Consider the following 19,847-nt stretch of genomic DNA (forward strand, 5'->3'; position numbering starts at 1 on the left):
AACAAACTAGACCAGTGTACACAGGAAAATATTTGGGCTCATATAATCTTTAACTGCATCTTTGTGACAACAACAATTCAACTGAAATTGAGTGGTTGCCAAATCCCATTTTTTAATATTGTTTCAGTCCTGCAATTTATAGTATTTCAATGTTCATTAATGTAAATGGATCTCCTAATGATGATAAGTTTCAAACATGGCCATAAATTCCATTCTTGCATTAGTAATACTTACATACTTAGAAAGGTTAAAGTGACGAACAACAAAACATAACTTTGCTCATTTTAATGGGACTCCTTATGCACACGGTAAAACTTTACATGAACTCGGACTTATCTGACACATTTATTTTAATTCCATGTTCCATAATGCCCACAGCACATATTTCTTTGGATTAATGTCACAGCCAAACTGAGTTCACTACACAATTCCATTGTGAACACTCGTACACTTATTACAGTTCCTCCCTCAAAGCACGACTGTGCACTGTGCACTGACGATGACCAGGATCCACTGGAGTGTACATTTCTACATACTAACTGAAAATCAGTAACCACTTTCAACAATATCAGTGGACAACTTAATACACAAAACTGGCAGTAACATAAAATAGCAAACAGTCTAGCAATACTTTCTAAAACAATATTGCTGTGAAATAAATCAACTACTTAGGAAAACTGAGACAGTTATAATAAATGCAAATGGAAATAGTGAGAAATAATTTTCTCAACTTCAACAATGAGTTCACTTCTTTCCTATGTGAGAGCTGTACATAAAAGCTCACAAAAGACTGTCCTCAAAAAATAACACATTAAATACTGATTTTCAAAATACAAGATGATATTTTTCTTTTCACAGCTGAAATGGATTCAAAATTATTAATCACAATTATCACAAAAAGTGCACCTAAAGCACATATTTGAAGAACCTAACATCTTACAGTATGTCTGGACAAGGAAGAGCAAAGATAAGGTCTGATCAATGAATAACTCTTGATTCTTCATCTAGAGCAGTATAAGAGACACAGAGTGTTAATTTGTAGCTCACATATGCTTTCACGCCTTATCGATTTTCATCTACTAAAACCACTTTTGTAATTAGTTTAAAGTAAGTGCTGAATAATACCATTGTCCAAATGGAATGAATTGGAGCTTTAATGCCAACAATAAATAGAAAATTTTGTCATTTGTAGTGAGTGACCAGATGGGAAGTTCTGCTCATATTCATACTAAAAGAATAGTGAACACTATCAATGTGATTTCTCCACATTTCAAAATTCCTTATCAAAGGATGTTAGTATCTCTGGCAGGAAGTAGTTTAATCTCTTAACACACATTTGTACATTCAGATTTTTCATAAGTATGTTATTTTACATTAGTTGTTAGCACACAGACAAGGTCCTTGTACAACTTCTGACATTATGGTGAGGTTTCCACTGATTAATTACAATATAAAATCAGTTTGAACACAAAGGAAATGAATGTGGGATTATTCAAAGCTCCAAATCATTCACAACAATAACAGTGATTGATTATTTATGGATACATTATAGTACCTCACTGATCTATACAATTCTAATGATGATATTAATTGAGAATGTAATTTTTGTGGCCGCTTAAACATCTATAATGCATAGCTCAGAACATGAAGTATACCCTCTTTCAGATAAAACTGTTCAAGAAAAACTTGTACAATGGAGGCATTAATTCACATTACAACAGGATCTGCTGTTTAACACTATACTCCAACAATATTTAATATTAGATGAGTCTGCAAAAATCTTTTAAAGATAATAAGGTTTAAGTATGAAAAATAAGATATTGGAAAACATAGAGAAGGCATTCTTTAAGGACTTAAAGTCTCAAAACAAATAATTACACATATATTGATATGATTATAAAGTCAATAATGTAGCATACATTTACAACTGCGATATTTGGCAATTTCATAATAAACTGCAAAACTTCCAAGTAAACCAATTACTTATGAACCAGAAAGAAATAACACTCTTACCCTTCAGTCATAAAGAACAATGATTTTTAAGAGAGATTTTAAAGAAAAGAGAGATAAAATGTATATTGAATGTTACATTGGAAACAGTTTATTTAAGAAATAAGCAAGTAATTATTTTATAAATAAAGATAGCTTGATAATTTACTTAGAATGTGGAAAACACAAAATACAATCACTTTGAAATTACACATGAAAGGGAAATTTTCATCACATTTAGGTCCGCCCCGGTAGCTGAGTGGTCAGCGTGACAGACTGTCATTCCTAAGGGCCCGGGTTCGATTCCCGGCTGGGTCAGAAATTTTCTCCGCTCAGGGACTGGGTGTTGTGTTGTCCTAATCATCATCATTTCATCTCCATCGACGCACAGGTCGCCGAAGTGGCGTCAAATCGAAAGACCTGCACCAGGCGAACGGTCTACCCGACGGGAGGCCCTAGCCACACGACATTTCCATTTCCATCACATTTAGGAACAAAAGTTACTTATTTTTCTTTAATTAAAATCTTGTATTAGAATAGTGAAAAGTGTTGCCTATATTAGGAGCAATACAAGGCATTTATGGCATAAAAATTACACTTTTGTAGTGAAAAGTAAAGAAATGGTTGATGACTAGGCAGAACAATGGTAAGAGCGTATTGCTTTGCTTTGCTTTACTTTACTCTTCAACTTAATATCAACAGCTTCATTAGAGAAAAGAAAATCTGTTTAGGATATTTTTTTTAGTAACAAAGAGATTATTGATGACGGAGCCTACAAACAGTTACAAATGCAACATGCTAAGCAGGTACCAGTGTCAAATACACTCTGCAATTTTACAGAACAAGAAGTTGTCTTAATCTTCTGCCAAAAGTAACAAATATTTTCCAAATTCACTAATCTATACAATTTAAATATAAGCTGGTATCACCTTCTGGAACATAATGAACACATTTTGTAGGATCTACATGTGTCAATATATGGAATGTGAATCTTTGACTGTAACAGCTTTTGCACAAAAACAGCAACAAAGCTAGGCTCACCATAAACTACAATTAGTGACAAAAATTCAACAACCATACAATCTACTGTCTAGAAATATAAGGATAATGTCCAGAAGCCAGCATAAATAACTAAAATGTTGTTCTGAAACTCAAACAGAAAAAGGTACACTTTGGTGTGCACAAAGTATGGGTCATAGGCACACAACGCTAACAAACTTAGGGACCTGAAAGATATGTATATATAAAAATGACAAACTATGGGCACAATTATTTCATTTATTTTGGGAGTGATCTGCAATGAGAATAGCAGTTCAAATTTCTGGCTACAGATCACAATATCTAATACCACAGTCATTACTAATATTAATCCCAATTAAAAAACTTTAAAGTAAAGATGTATTTTACTCAAAATTAGTTTAGATAACATCTTACTTCTCTTGCTTGAGGAAAACTTCTCTTGCTTGAGGAAACTGTCAGTATATTGTAGGTATCTAAACATAAATAAATAAATAAAAACCTAACAAAAGATTTTGTGTGTCAGAATATGAAATTATTTTATGATACTATGTCATTGACAAAATAAATGTCAAAATCACAAGAACCTCTTCTTTCAACATAAAGAGATATGATAATCGCTGTTGTTACCAGTGGAAGTGTTTTGTGGATAAATTCATCTATAAAACAATTTCACAATGTTAACATTTCTGAAATGATAACTTTCTTTTTCCAGCAAACGTTGCAGAAAGAGGAGCTGCAAGCAGCTGAAAAGAAATCTTCTGCATACAGAATTTTTTAAATGATGACAAAAAACTATAGTGAAATAAATCAACTATAATAGCACTGTTGATATATCCACACATTGTGAAGTGTTCAGCATTCATAAAAACAATTTTCCTCATATGACTGCAAACACATTTTTGCAAGATCATATTAACACCAATGGAAAACTGGAAGTGATTTTGGAAAATTATTTCTAGATTTTTTTTCAATGCAATGGCTAGAATTAATGGCCAATTCAAATATAGATGAAATCTTCTAAACAACATTGCAATGTCAACAATTCTTTGTAATTGTGGTGTACATAAGACAAACTGGGCACACAGCAGACAGTAGTATCTAAAATGGAAAGTAAGAGATTTGCAGTGTATAAAATCTGGCAGTCATCACAAATTAGAATGATTGTAGCCAGTTTGTTTCAACCAGAATAAAAGAAAAGGCTTCTTATTGGGAGAAATGGTAAATCCCCCTTTTTGATCAACAACACACACACACACACACACACACACACACACACACACACACACACGGGGTTGATCTATGAAGTACACATGAGCACAAGTTTATATCAAGCTATCTGTTTCCAGAAATGTGACTAAAATTTTAATATTGACATTTCTGTCTTGAGGAAAAAGGGAGATCCATAACCAACAAGGCACATTTTAACTGGTTGATGGATACTTGAAGAACAATAATAATGAAAGGTGTTAGAAGAGGATTAAAAAATCAGTTTGTCATGTATCATAAGATGTAACTTCTCATTTCCTGAGGCAAAAGCTTTTCATTTAAAGCATTTTGAAGACCAAGAAATTTTAAGAAATCAACACAGAAGCTTTTTTCTTTTTTAAAAACGAAATAAACACCACTCCATTCGTAATGTAAGGATCTGATAAATTACAAATCCCTACCCATTCACTGGTCACACAGAATGTCATCTATCAGGTTCAGAAGAGTCTGTAAACAAAAATTCATTAGTTAGGGAAATAGTACGAAAGAGTCAAAACTGCTGCCATCATCATCATTAATAGATATATACAGTGAGATGACAATAATCTTTATTGCACTTGAAATAATCTTTTTTGGCATCTGCGTTGTAGATTTACACCAATGCTTTAAATAAACTGGAGATGCACCACATTCAATACCCATACAATTTGCACTTATAGTGAACATGTCATAATTTCTAATGTCACACAGTTTTAGGTAAGCTGTTCCCTTTCCTGCCACATCTGGTAAGTATGAAGTAGTAAAGCATACATAGTTATTGGTACTGGCGAAACATCAGGAATATGCAGAACTTCTGAAACTTATCACTTATCTAAAGAGGGTGTAAAGAAGATTAAAATGAATGAATATTAATAATGAGGAACATAAAAATAAAATTTGCTCATGCAAAAATTTAAAGCCAGTGTCTTTTGTCCTACACCTTAAGGATGGCATGAAATGGGAATCACACACAAACTTGAATTATCTGAACATCAAGGAATTCTTTCCATAAAACTGATGTGATGATGTGGGCCTCTACATTTTATGACCAGTATGGCGAGATAACATATTTAATGAGGTGGCACAGATCTGTCATACTTCATAGAGTTTTCAGCAGCAGCTAGACACATTTTGTAACGACTGAAATAGTATAAAAATTCTCTTGCATGACAAAAGTGTGTTGATTTTTTTGGCATTTTCACCACTAACAGACAATTTTCACAATTAAGCAGTTGTAGTCTGCACACAGTGTGATGTGTATACATGGGCCTTGCTCACCATTCCATGACCAGCATGGGTAGTCAGGTTCTTCAGAAACAATTGCGGACATGTAGTCAGCTTTGTTTATAAGCACAACAAATAATCAACCATGTACTAAAAGTACTACTCATTTACTACCAAGAAAAACTTTCAATCATTATTTGGAAAAATGGCAGCTACTTAAATAGTTTGCCAAAATAACATTCTGCTTTGAAATGACCTTCATTCACATTGTGTGTCTGATCCATATATAGATATATACACTTTCAATAAAACAATAATAATTTCTCACACTCGAGTAATTCTGTTCTTCCAATGAATTATCAACTTCAGAGAGAAGACTGCATCAATCTTGCACCTTTTTCTGAGAATATTGAAATACGGTAAAAAGTAAACATTTCCACACACTTCTAACAGGCACAGGTAATATGATCATCAAAAAATAACGTATTTACTATTTTCAGTAGTCGTCCTGTCTGAATGCACAGTCAATAATAAAACTATTTACAATGTATTCTTCTACATTGAGCAGGGTCTCATAACAACATACTCTGCCGGCGATTTCTCCCACTTGTTGTTGACTTTGGGAAATGAGATCCAGGATCTCTAGTAATTTGTATTCCAGGAATCGTAAAGATAGAAGCAACTAGAAACAAAAAAGCATAAAAAGTTAATTTTTCCAAACCAAAATTGGAACACTTTCAATAAACACAATACTTTCTTACACTCTAGGACAAAAAGTATATTCACAGAACATAGTACACATAGAAAAACTGCCCAATGCAAGAAGAATATAAGTAAGTCATCTATTTTAAAAAAATAATATGGTAGTTGGAAATAAGCTCCTCAGTGGAGTTAAGGGACTTTTAACAAGTTCAGTTGAATGAATGTCAGCGATGGAACAAAGTGGAAGAGGCTACAGCCCTCATGAACACATTTACAGAGTGTTCAGAAATTCCCATTACCAACTTCTAGAACTTGTAGAGGGGGGTGAGTAGATAATATTCTGACTTCTAATCCATGCCCAGGAAAGTACCGTTTCCATGCTACAACCATCTGAAAACACGTTGGTAATGCTTGACCCAGTACATAACCTGTTTTACAATTCCACACCACTTGTAGTACACTTCCACTCACTAACAGCCAAAGAAATTCCACATGTACTTGATGATGGGATCTCTTCAGCGTGATGCTTCCAACTCAGGTGTGTGGCATCTCCTTGGAGTACCACAGTCACGCCTGCTGATGGTGAAGGTACCTTTTCTCGAAGCCATCGTGTAAATGTGGCAAAAAGTGTATGCGATGGACACAGACATTGTGAACAATGATCTAGATAAAAAAACAGCAGCCCTTCCATTACTGTGAGCTTCGCCATTCAGAAGGATCGTGTTGGTGAATTCTGCAAACATGTACTCAACTGAGTTGCTTTAACACTCACAGACACATGAATAAGGCTTGAACCAGGTCAGAGAAGTAGGACAGACATCAAATAAGACTAGCTGATCCAACATAACTACTTCCAACCATGACTAACCTATTGTATACCTATATAGCAAACATGTTTGAAATGACTATAGCACAGAAACAGTATACTACTGGACACGGGTCCCTATTCAAAATATTATGCACTCACTCCCCTCTACAAGTCCTAAAAATTTGTAACAGGCATTCCCAAACACCCTGTATCATGTTCCTGTTTTTCATGGTCAAATCAACACATAATGGAATACACACAAACCAACACTGACCTCAGGCTTTGAACTTACCAGATAATGAAGTTCTGAAAATGCCATTTGACAATTTTCCATTGCCATTCTCATTCAAACACCCCATATGGTATTAGTGTTTATTCTCAACTGTAACAGTTCTGCTTTGACTTCGTTTTCTGGGTCAAGCAGTCACTGACATGTGATGCATTGGACGAATGGTTCAAAATACACCACCACATGAGTATACACTCCTGGAAATGGAAAAAAGAACACATTGACACCGGTGTGTCAGACCCACCATACTTGCTCCGGACACTGCGAGAGGGCTGTACAAGCAATGATCACACGCACGGCACAGCGGACACACCAGGAACCGCGGTGTTGGCCGTCGAATGGCGCTAGCTGCGCAGCATTTGTGCACCGCCGCCGTCAGTGTCAGCCAGTTTGCCGTGGCATACGGAGCTCCATCGCAGTCTTTAACACTGGTAGCATGCCGCGACAGCGTGGACGTGAACCGTATGTGCAGTTGACAGACTTTGAGCGAGGGCGTATAGTGGGCATGCGGGAGGCCGGGTGGACGTACCGCCGAATTGCTCAACATGAGGGGCGTGAGGTCTCCACAGTACATCGATGTTGTCGCCAGTGGTCGGCGGAAGGTGCACGTGCCCGTCGACCTGGGACCGGACCGCAGCGACGCACGGATGCACGCCAAGACCGTAGGATCCTACGCAGTGCCGTAGGGGACCGCACCGCCACTTCCCAGCAAATTAGGGACACTGTTGCTCCTGGGGTATCGGCGAGGACCATTCGCAACCGTCTCCGTGAAGCTGGGCTACGGTCCCGCACACCGTTAGGTCGTCTTCCGCTCACGCCCTAACATCGTGCAGCCCGCCTCCAGTGGTGTCACGACAGGCGTGAATGGAGGGACGAATGGAGACGTGTCGTCTTCAGCGATGAGAGTCACTTCTGCCTTGGTGCCAATGATGGTCGTATGCGTGTTTGGCGCCGTGCAGGTGAGTGCCACAATCAGGACTGCATACGACCGAGGCACACAGGGCCAACACCCGGCATCATGGTGTGGGGAGCGATCTCCTACACTGGCCGTACACCACTGGCGATCGTCGAGGGGACACTGAATAGTGCACGGTACATCCAAACCGTGATCGAACCCATCGTTCTACCATTCCTAGACCGGCAAGGGAACTTGCTGTTCCAACAGGACAATGCACGTCCGCATGTATCCCGTGCCACCCAACGTGCTCTAGAAGGTGTAAGTCAACTACCCTGGCCAGCAAGATCTCCGGATCTGTCCCTCCTTGAGCATGTTTGGGACTGGATGAAGCGTCATCTCACGCGGTCTGCACGTCCAGCACGAACGCTGGTCCAACTGAGGCGCCAGGCGGAAATGGCATGGCAAGCCGTTCCACAGGACTACATCCAGCATCTCTATGATCGTCTCCATGGGAGAATAGCAGCCTGCATTGCTGCGAAAGGTGGATATACACTGTACTAGTGCCGACATTGTGCATGCTCTGTTGCCTGTGTCTATGTGCCTGTGGTTCTGTCAATGTGATCATGTGATGTATCTGACCCCAGGAATGTGTCAATAAAGTTTCCCCTTCCTGGGACAATGAATTCATGGTGTTCTTATTTCAATTTCCAGGAGTGTATAACGAAGTTTCCAGACTAATTAACAACAATATGTCATAAGATGGTGCCATGGGGGAGATGGAAGAGACCTTCAGGTTTGATGAATGGCCTCTATCAGTTTACAGTGTGCTACAATGAAATTTCCTTTTTGGAGCAGTTATGGTCTATCACAAAGTGAAGACAGTATGTTACATCGATCCTCTGGCCATTTACTTTCTTTTAACCACCAATGAACAAGCAGAGAATGAGCACCAATTATGAGACATACCATGTCTTGAAGGATTACAACTTCACGACAAAAATGTACTGGTTATGAGCTAGACTAATCAGAGTCTCGATCTGAATCTGAATGAACAGTTGTGAAATATTTTTGAATGTCTAGCATCGCTTCACACACATCTGCTTCAATTCTTTTCATGGATGGGCAATAATTCTCCACCAAATATTTATCCAGATGACTGCAATATATTTGGGGGAGCAGGAGTGATCACAGATGCAGAAGTTGAGTCACCTCATACAAGGATGCCACCACATGAGACAAATCCACTGGCAAACTCTGACAGCAGTGTCGAGCATATTTTAATGATTCCTGCCTCTATTAGAAGCTGAATACCACCATATTAACTTCTTCCATTTCACAACCAACAAAAGTGACTTTTCTCATTTAGGATCGGACATGAGTAGCATTTGTTTTCTTTTGATTTAATGTCAGTTTTACATATGATACACACTGAATTTATTCACCATAAAGATCACAGTAACTTAGCACATTCTGATGAACTTTACTCCATACATCAACAATCATGTCATTTCATTCCACGTTGAATTCTACAACTTCCACTAATACTCTTACTGTCCTTTGCCGCGAGACCCTGTTACTCTCATACCAGTCATGTGCAAAACTGTCAACCCAAACTCCGTTACTATTAGACAAAGATCTGTCAGATATGGTATGCCACTCACCAGACGTGCAAATAACAGAAAATATTAAATTATATCGAAATGCCCATAACTAGACATGTGAGGGCACTGAAACCTCACAATGTGCCAAGGAAATATGGAGCACATAGTGTACGGATTTCTAAACCTGAAAATCAAAACAGAGAGCATTCAATGTGAATGCAGATGTTTACTGGAACCACTTTTAGATCTGTTAAAAAAGACAAAACGAATTCTTGAATGAGCTCAGTATATCCAGTTTGAAAGCAAATGATCACTCCAGAAAAAGGAAGACATAAGACAAGAAACTGAGGCTAATGGATGGTCATGTACTAATAATTAATGATCAGAAGTTAACAGTTGTTACAAGACAGAGAGCTTGTAGAAGGTTTCACAAAATTTGTTTAAGACATGACTTTCACTCTAATTGTAACAGACAGAGGGTGATTTATGCTGTTTTAGTGATTGTTAGCAGCTGAAGGACTTTAATCTCAAGCTGACCTCTTACAATCCCATCATACCAGTGTATGGAAACTGATATAGAGTGTGATGGTAATATTGTCTGTGCAATAGAGAGTTCTGCCTTCAGCTGCTGTGACATCTACATCTACATACATACTCTGCAAACCACCATACCGTGCATGGCGGAGGGTACCTCATACCACAACTTGCATCTTCTCTCTCTGTTCCACTCCCAAACAGAACAAGGGAAAAATGACTGCCTATACGCCTCTGTACGAGCCCTAATCTCTCTTATCTTATCTTTGTGGTCTTTCCACGAAATGTAAGTTGGCGGCAGTAAAATTGTACAGCAGTCAGCCTCAAATTCTGGTTCTCTAAATCTCCTCAGTAGCAATTCACGAAAAGAATGCCTCCTTTCCTCTAGAGACTCCCACCTGAGTTCCTGAAGCATTTCCATAACACTCGCACGATGATCAAACCTAACAGTAACAAATCTAGCAGCCCACCTCTGAATTGCTTCTAGGTTCTCCCTCAATCTGACCCGATAGGGATCCCAAACGCTGGAGCAGTACTCAAGAATTAGTGTTTTATAAGCAGTCTCTTTTACAGACGAACCACATTTTCCCAAAATTCTACCAATGAACCGAAGATGACTATCCGCCTTCCCCACAACTGCCATTACATGCTTGTCCCACTTCATATCCCTCTGCAATGTTACGCTCAAATATTTAATTGATGTGACTGTGTCATGCGCTTCACTACTAATGGAGTATTCAAACATTACAGGATTCTTTTTATTATTCATTCCTATTCCTATTCATTACATTTATCTATATTTAGGGTAAGCTGCCATTCTTTACACCAATCACAAATCCTGTCCAAGTCATCTTGTATCCTCCTACAGTCACTCAATGATGACACCTTCCCGTACACCATAGCATCATCAGCAAACAGCCGCACATTGATATCCACCCTATCCAAAAGATCATTTATGTAGATAGAAAACAACAGTGGACCTACCACACTTCCCTGGGGCACTCCAGATGATACCCTCACCTCCGATGAACACTCACCATCGAAGACAACATACTGGGTTCTATTACTTAAGAAGTCTTCGAGCCGCTCACATACTTGGGAACCAATCCCATATGTTCGTACCTTAGTTAGGAGTCTGCATTGGGGCACCGAGTCAAACGCTTTCCGGAAGTCAAGAAATATGGCATCCGTCCGATACCCTTCATCCATGGTTCACAACATATCATGTGAAAAAGGGCGAGTTGCGTTTCATAGGAGCGATGCTTTCTAAAGCCGTGCTGATGCATGTACAGCAACTTCTCTGTCTCAAGGAAATTCATTATATTTGAACCAAGAACACGTTCGACAATCCCGCAACAAACCGACGTTAAGGATACTGGTCTGTAATTTTGAGGATCCATCCCTCCACCCTTCCCATATACAGGCATCACCTGCGCTTTTTTCCAGTCGCTCGGGACTTTACGTTGGGCAAGAGACTCGCGACAAATGCAAGCCAAGTAAGGAGCCAATGCAGCAGAGTACCCTCCATAAAACCGAACTGGAATCCCATCAGGACCCGGCGATTTACTTATTTTCGACCCATTCAGCTGCTTCACAACCCCAGGGATGTCCATCACTATGTCTTCCATACGGGAATCTGTACGAGACTCAAACGGCGGTATGTCTGTACGATCCTCCAGCGTGAAAGACCTCTCAAATGCCAAACTCAAAACTTCAGCCTTCATTCTGCCGTCCTCCGTTGCCAGGCCAGACTCAACAGTGAGTGACCGGATGGAAGCCCCCGACCCGCTTACCGATCCCACGTAAGACCAGAACTTCCCCGGGTCCCCAGCAAGATATCCTGCTAAGGTACGACGGTGGCAGTGGTTGAATGCCTCATGCATCGCTCCCCCCACAGCAGCACCAATGTCCAGCAACTCCTGCCCGTCCCCACTCCCCACATCCTTCTTGTACCGCGAGTGCAACTGCCTTTGCCTCCCGAGCATTCTCCGAATTGTGCCGCCAAACCATGGTGGGTCCTTTCCCTCCGTAAACCACTTTTTCGGCACATACTTATCCAATGCGTGATTTACAATGTGTTCAAAATCTGCCCATAACTCCTCCATGTACATCGCACCGGAAGTAAATGAAGTCGATTCATTTACCAAGTGGGATGCCAACAACTGCCCATCCGCTCCCCCCAGCAAGAACACTCTCCTAGCCTTCTTGACCGACCTTTCAACCCCCGTAACCATAGTCGTAACGACATCATGATCACCAATCCCCGTCCCAACACTGACACCACCGATGAGGCCCGGCCCGTTCGCGACCACCAGATCCAAAACACTTCCATTATGCGTTGGCTGTCAATTTAGCTGCTCAAGACAGTTTTCGGACAATGTGTTCAAAAGTAATCCACACGATGGCCCGTCTGCACCACCTGCAATGAATCCATAGACATCCCAGTCTATACTAGGCAGGTTGAAGCTGCCTCCAACCAATACAGCAGGATCCGGGCACCTCCGCGATACAGTGTGCAGACTCCCTTTGAAAGACTCTAGAACTGTCACGGTGGAACCTGGTGGCTGGCAACAACACCCAACAATTAACTTTTATTTCTCCTGACATCAAGGTAAACAAATCACATGGAGGTGACGGTTAGCCCACAACAGAAAATAAATACCCAACAGCCTGGCAGATGAACTGGCAAAATGCATCTTGTAACTGAACCCTCTGAACACAAATTTATAAATACAACTGTTACTTCACTTTCTGGACCAGGTCTTCGATTTGGAGTTCTATGTGACTGAATGGTGATATGATTCTGCCTCTGTCAATCGGCAGAGATTTGAGGTGACAGTACAATAATGTTCACTCTCTACTGTACTTACAGCCAACAAATAAGATGTTTTTGCAGCAGTGATCTGTGTATCTTGTGTCAGGCTGCAACAAAGAGGTTGTGACTAGAAACTCAAAACTAATGGCTTGCACTCCTAGAAATTCTGTAGTGTAAGTGAGGATCTTCACATAACTCAGTCATTTGAAATTGCATCAGTGTGGAAAGCATATGCAATACTGCAACATTAACTGCACTACATGCATCCAGCAATGACTGAGGCATGGAAAAATGCATTCAGGAAATGTTGTTCTCTACAGTCAACTGAATGGAATGGTCCCCCTCAATTCTAATTCAAGCAAAAATACCATGCCACGTAAATAGAAATTCTAGTAATAATGATATTTGCAATGTGTTGTGGAAACAAGGAAATCCTGCACCAAGGGTTTCTTTCAATTACAGCTAATACAACAGTCACAGCATAACACTGCGTTTTGCATGCAACAAATGTGGTTATGTGGGCACTGTATGTCAAAGCCTTGTATGGTCTGCATCATGATGCAATAAAGCACTGCAGACCATCACACCAGTGCTACCTGCCAATATCAAAACATCATTAAATCCAATGATCTCAGTGGTAATCAATAATATGGAAGTGGATTTACAAGCAGATACGAGCTTCTGTAGTCTTAATTGGTGCTGAAACGTACAGACATATCAGCTTTTTGTCTTTGGAGGCAACTAAATGTTGTTTTGCACTCAACTATTATTTTAAATGTAAAAGTAACAGTCATCATTACCTATAAACATGTCTGTACAGTAATAACACATTTTGTAGTGCCTTCATCAGTAGCAACTAACATTTTTGGTCTCGATGCCTTTACCTGCTTTGGTTTTGAAACAGAAGATTCAATTAACACCCTATCTAACAGTATTCCATTTAGTTTTGTGGAAACTTCATGGGAGGAATGCTTTGATTAATTTCAATCTAATTAGGTTGTACATAAATCTCTGAAGTACAAGTATAATTAAAATATAATGCTCATCCTTATATTTTCTGGGTTAGACCTGTGCTGCTCATAAATCTTATGGGTTGTACGGCTGTGGTCCATGAAACTTATTTGCTCTAGTGTTCTGTCCAGACCTGCACCTTAAGAGGTGCTTATGTTCTGCAATGTATTGCCTACTGACAGGTCAGATGTCAGAGTGTGTCATAAACGCTATGAAAAAGGGCTGTGGTAGAAGTTTACACATGATCTGCAAAGGTAAAACTTAACTACTGAACAGTCACCAGTCAAAAATTAAACTTATCTATCAATTATGTTGAGCTACTGTCCATGTGTCACTAAGTTTTATGGCTTCTCCTCTTCTGTTGAAATTATCCCCAGATTTATATACTTTGATGGCTTCCTTATACAGCCGTGGTTTATGTAGGTTATATCGAGAAACCATTAAGGTATATGAACACAGAGAGAATTTTAACAGAAAAAAGAATCCCTGAAACTTAGTGATATATGACAGAAGCTCTACAGAATTGACAGATAAGTTTTATCTTTGACACACAATAGTATGATAGTTAAAATTTACCTCTGACAAGGATTCTTTCAGATGATCATGAGTAAACTTCTACTATACCCCTTTTCCAAAGTCTTTATGTTACTCTATGACATCTGACGTGCCAGTCGGCAAAACTCAGTGGAACCACAAGCATCTGTGAAGATGTATAGCACAGCTCTGACTTAGGCCACCTTACACAGCTGTGATTTATTATGATTATATTATGGTCACTGGACCTTCCTGGAATCGACACTTCAATAACTTAAAACAGCTATTCTGACTTATATCGCATGCTCGTTTTTAAATTATGTACATGTAGTTTTCTCCAACTGGTGTGTTCAGTACTCCGGCCATAATCTGAGCAAAGACAGTCTCAGGATCATGTCTGTATACACTGAATCCAACAAATCTCTGGGTTGAGGAAAGCTTTATATTTTACTGATACTCTCATGTGGCTCACATTCTGGGGCATGCATTTCTACCTGATTTTACTCGAATGGCTTTCACATCAGGTGTCATAATTGTAACTAATTTGTATAGGTGTAGAAGTATTATTATTATTATTATTATTATTATTATTATTATTATTATTGTTGTTGTTGTTGTTGTTGTTGTTGTTGTTGTTAATGATGAGGACAATTACGATGATGACAATGACAGAAGAGAGAGGCTGAATTCCAATTCTGTCACACAGCCACTTCTCTCCTGAAGCATGAAATAGTCCCCCCCAAGTTTAACTTTCTACCCAGCTGGAGGGAGTAGGAACAATTTACAAAATTCTTTATTCTGAATTAATTTCCATGCTTGTTGAGAAAACACACTGAGAATATGTTCATCATCCCTGTGCATGGAACTGGACTAAGCATGGTTCTCAAAGTACAGGTTGCTGACAGAAACTCTTGGGCAAGCAACCTTCGACCAATAAAAGCATAATGGCCTGACGTGGGATCTCAGATGTAGACAAACACACTTCACTTTCACAGATGTTGGCTTCCAGTCCTTCAACACATTCTTCTCCTGCTCTTCTAGGCTCCATTTGGAGCTTTGGCTGCAGCAGTCTCTTCCAGAAATATGTTGTCTTCCCTAAGTGCACCAAACGTATCTCTTATGACAGAAAAAATGCCACACACATTTTACCACAGCTTCATTGTTCTCATCGAGAAACAAAACTATCCTGGAACTACACATACATGCCAAACCTCATCCCATCCTGTACAGTTCACATCCATCAGATAAATCATAGTGAACTGTGTCATAATAAGCTCACATTCTATGAAAAACTGCACAAATTTAATCCAAGGCATTGATGAAATATCTACTGATAAGGAATTACATGTCATCATCTCTTCTGCGTTTGGTGGTTGCATCCTTGCAATGATATTCCTTCACGGTGAGGGTTAAAGTAAAATATGTCAAGAGTGCCACAACTAAACAAGTGCGTGTTAGCAGTTTTAGCTACTGTATCAGCCAAATATATGTACAACACAGAAGACATCAAATAGTTTACTTTTCTTTGGGGAGAAGGGTATAGCTCCAGCGTCGTCAATTTAATAGGAGACACTTATATTATGCTGCCTGAAGGTTATATACACTGAGGCAACAAAAGTCATGAGATACTTCCTAATACTCTGTCAGACCTCCTCCTGCCTGGCGTAATGCTGCAACTAGATGTGGCATGGACTCAAGTTGTTGCAAATCCCCTGCAGAAATACTGAGCTATGCTGCCTCTACAGCTGTCCATAATTGTGAAAGTGTTCCCAGGGCAGGATTTTGTGTGTGAACTGACCTCTCGATTACGTCCCATAAATTGTTGATGGGATTCATGTTGGGCAAACTGAAGGGAAAACCATTCACTTGAATTGTGCAAAATGTTCTTCAAATCAGTCATGAACAATTGGGTCCACTGGCACCGCACAATGTCATCCATAAAAATTCCATTATTTTTTGGGATCATGAAGTCCATGAATGGCTGCAAATGGTCTCCAAGAATCCAGACATAACCATTTTCAGTCAATGATCAATTCAGTTGAACCAGAGGACTCAGTACATTCCAAGCAAAAACAGCCCACACCATTATGCAGCCACCACAGCTTGCACAGTGCCTTGTTGACAGCTGGAGTCTATGGCTTCGTTGAGTCTGTCCCACACTCAAACCCTACCACAAGCTCTTACCAACTGAAATCGGGACTCATCTGACAAGGGCACAGTTTTCCAGTCATCTAGGGTCCAACTGATACGGTCACCAAACTAGGAGAGACGCTGCAGGTGACGTCGTGCTGTTAGCAAAGGCACTCGCATCAGTCATCCGCTGCCATACCCATTAAAGTCAAATTTCGCTGTACTGTCCTAGGGGATACGTTTCTTGCACATCCCACATTGATTTCTGTGGCCATTTTATGTAGTCTTGCTTGTCTGTTAACACTGACAACTCTACTCAAATGCCACTGGACTCCATCATTAAGTGAAGGCAGTCTCCACTGCAGTGTCCTTGGTGAGAGGTAATGCCTGAAATTTGGCATCCCTGGCACACTCTTGACGCTGTGGATCTTGGAATACTGAATTCTCGAACAATTTCCAAAATGGAATGTCCTGTGGGTCTAGCTCCAACTACTATTCGGCGTTCGAAGTCTGTTAATTCCCGTTGTGAGGCCATAATCATGTCAGGAACCTTTTCACATGAATCTCTTGAGTACAAATGACAGCTCTTCCAATGCACTGAGCTTTTATACCTCACGTACATGATACTACCACCATCTGTATATGTGTATATCGCTATTCCACGACTTTTGTTACCTCAGTGTATATTTGCGCAGGTTAAGGCCAAATTCAAAAGAAATCCTTCTTCATCAAAGTATTCAAAATAGGCTTACACAGAATGAGATTTCCACACTGCAGCGGAGTGTTCGCTCATATGAAACTTCCTGGCATATTAAAACTGTGTGCCGGACCGAGACTCGAACTCGGGACCTTTGCCTTTCATGGGAAAGTGCTCTGCCATCTGAGCTGATGGGGTGAATGTCATGCTTGGATAGCTCAGATGTTAGAGCACTTGCCCACGAAAGGTGAAGGTCCTGAGTTCGAGTCTCAGTCCAGCACACAGTTTTAATCTGCCAGGAAATTACACTCATACCCTTTGCTCAAATTAAATTGTCACTATTTCCTATAAGAGAGCCATTCTAAATTTTTTCCCATTTCTGGAGCTATACCCTTTTACTCAAACAAGAGTGATTAATGCTACATTAGAAATTCTTAGTTGCATATTGCCCTAAGCAATGTTGTTGTACAATAACACTTTCACAATCATTATTCACTCATTGGTTTCCATATTCTTTTCTTTTGTTAAATTATCTATACACTTTACTCTCAACTTCTAATTTCAGTTATACTTCTTTCACTATAAGGCATTAGATTTCTGAAATTCTGATCTACATAGAAATTATGAAAATTATTACTAGTGACTGTAAACTAATATACAATGATAAGCACAAACTGTGGTATGTCCATGTAGCAGTTTAGAACTTTGAAAAAGAAACAAGAGTTTGCTAAAAAAATGTATTGGGGAAAATACGTACCATCAGGTAGTTTATGAACTGCTGATCCCAGTGAATGGAAGTAAGGATGTTTCATTGCGTCTGCTGCAGATATGCGTTTTTTGGCTTCGTACTGAAACAATATAGCCTTCTATTAATTCGAAAGTAAATATCAATGCTTACTCTGCCTAAAAGATAAACTGTGTAACACAGCAAGATCTTTCTGCAGTGCCAACCACAAGACATTTATGACATATGAAGAAATAAACAGTCTCTGTTGCAGGGTTGTCATTATTATTTGTCTACCAATGACACGTTCCACCTGACTGAGGCATCTTCAGCTTGGCTGATGGTATTGGGCATATGGGATACTGAGCATACAAAATGTCCCAGCAAATAATTGCCCTCATCAAATATTCAAAAACACTGCATGGCGTCCTTGTTCATGTATGCAACATAGTCCAGTGAATACAAGTCAGGATCAGGCTTCCACAGATTTGTCACCATCTCAAAAACTTGGAGGGGTAGTTGGCTCACATTTGGGCTACGCAAATAGTATCTGCTTAACCCGAATATGAGCAAGTACGCCTCAAACACCTTTAAGTGGTGAGAGATCGATGCAGGCCTAATTCTATTTTGCATTCATTGTGCTACGCTGCATGCCTCAACACAGACACTGTGCAAGGTTTGCGAATATTTGATGATGCAATTAACTGCTGGCATTTTTTGTATGCTCAGTATCCCATGTGACAAACAGCATGTAACATCAGCCAATCTGAGGATGTCTAAAGCAGGTAAACATGTCATTGGGGGGGGGGGGGGGGAATAATAATAATAATAATAATAATAATAATAATAATAATAATAATAATTACAATCCAGCAAACAAGACTATTTGTTTCTTTGTCATATATTACTGGTTGCTGTACCATCTCCACTACAAGCTCGAAAAATATTTATGAAATATTCTGTGTGTGTGTATGAGTGCGCTGTTTTCACAATTGTGGCTGGTTGCTAATGCTTGTAACCTCTGCTGGAAATGTCTTCTGCCTTTAATTACTTTCCTTAAACATTCTCTTCAAAGGGCACACATATTTTCACAGTGTATAATACCTGTAGATAATCACATTATTGGAACCTGAATGAAATCAGCATTATCAATGTATGAAAAATACTTAACACTGGTTTGTGTCCGTCTATAAACAGTAATTCAATTAAGTGACTCAGGAAAGCCGACTAAAACTACTGACAGGTTGCAATATAATGAAAATTCAAATACATGACTAAAGCACTAATATTTGATTTGGTATGTATTCTGGGAATAGGGGTTTGACTTAACAGGAACATATAAACTATCACACTGAATATCAAGTTTCTGAAACTAACATCCTTTTTCCTCTCATTGTTCCATTTGTTTTTTCTGTGTTCTCAGTTTCAAGAACCAGTTTCAAACGTGGAAACTTGGAGTATACTACAGCTTTCTATATATCATTCCCATTGGGACATCACATATAAGGTTAGACTAGTTACAGAGTGCATAAAGGCATTTAAGCACTCTCTCTTCTTACAAGTTACTTGTTTTAGCCTGGGCACACTCTATGAAAATGTAATCGATCACGGTCCCACTATTTTGCT

At 39.4% G+C, this 19,847-nt stretch overlaps 1 protein-coding gene across 4 annotated transcripts in view; it reads right to left on the minus strand.

The window, feature by feature from the left end:
* Positions 1-270: 270 nt before the first annotated feature.
* LOC126184877 (cyclin-dependent kinase 17-like) overlaps positions 271-19,847 on the minus strand; it is a 205,255-nt gene continuing 185,678 nt past the window's right edge. For all 4 annotated transcript variants that reach the window (XM_049927505.1, XM_049927502.1, XM_049927504.1 and 1 more), the window contains 2 exons: positions 18,255-18,345; positions 271-6,160 (listed from right to left, as the gene is read on the minus strand). In XM_049927505.1, the coding sequence (XP_049783462.1) occupies positions 6,051-6,160; positions 18,255-18,345 (201 nt within the window). In that variant the 3' untranslated portion in view covers positions 271-6,050. The remainder of the gene's footprint in view (positions 6,161-18,254; positions 18,346-19,847) is intronic.

Source organism: Schistocerca cancellata, chromosome 4 (genome assembly GCF_023864275.1).
Source record: "Schistocerca cancellata isolate TAMUIC-IGC-003103 chromosome 4, iqSchCanc2.1, whole genome shotgun sequence".
Lineage (NCBI taxonomy): Eukaryota > Metazoa > Arthropoda > Insecta > Orthoptera > Acrididae > Schistocerca > Schistocerca cancellata.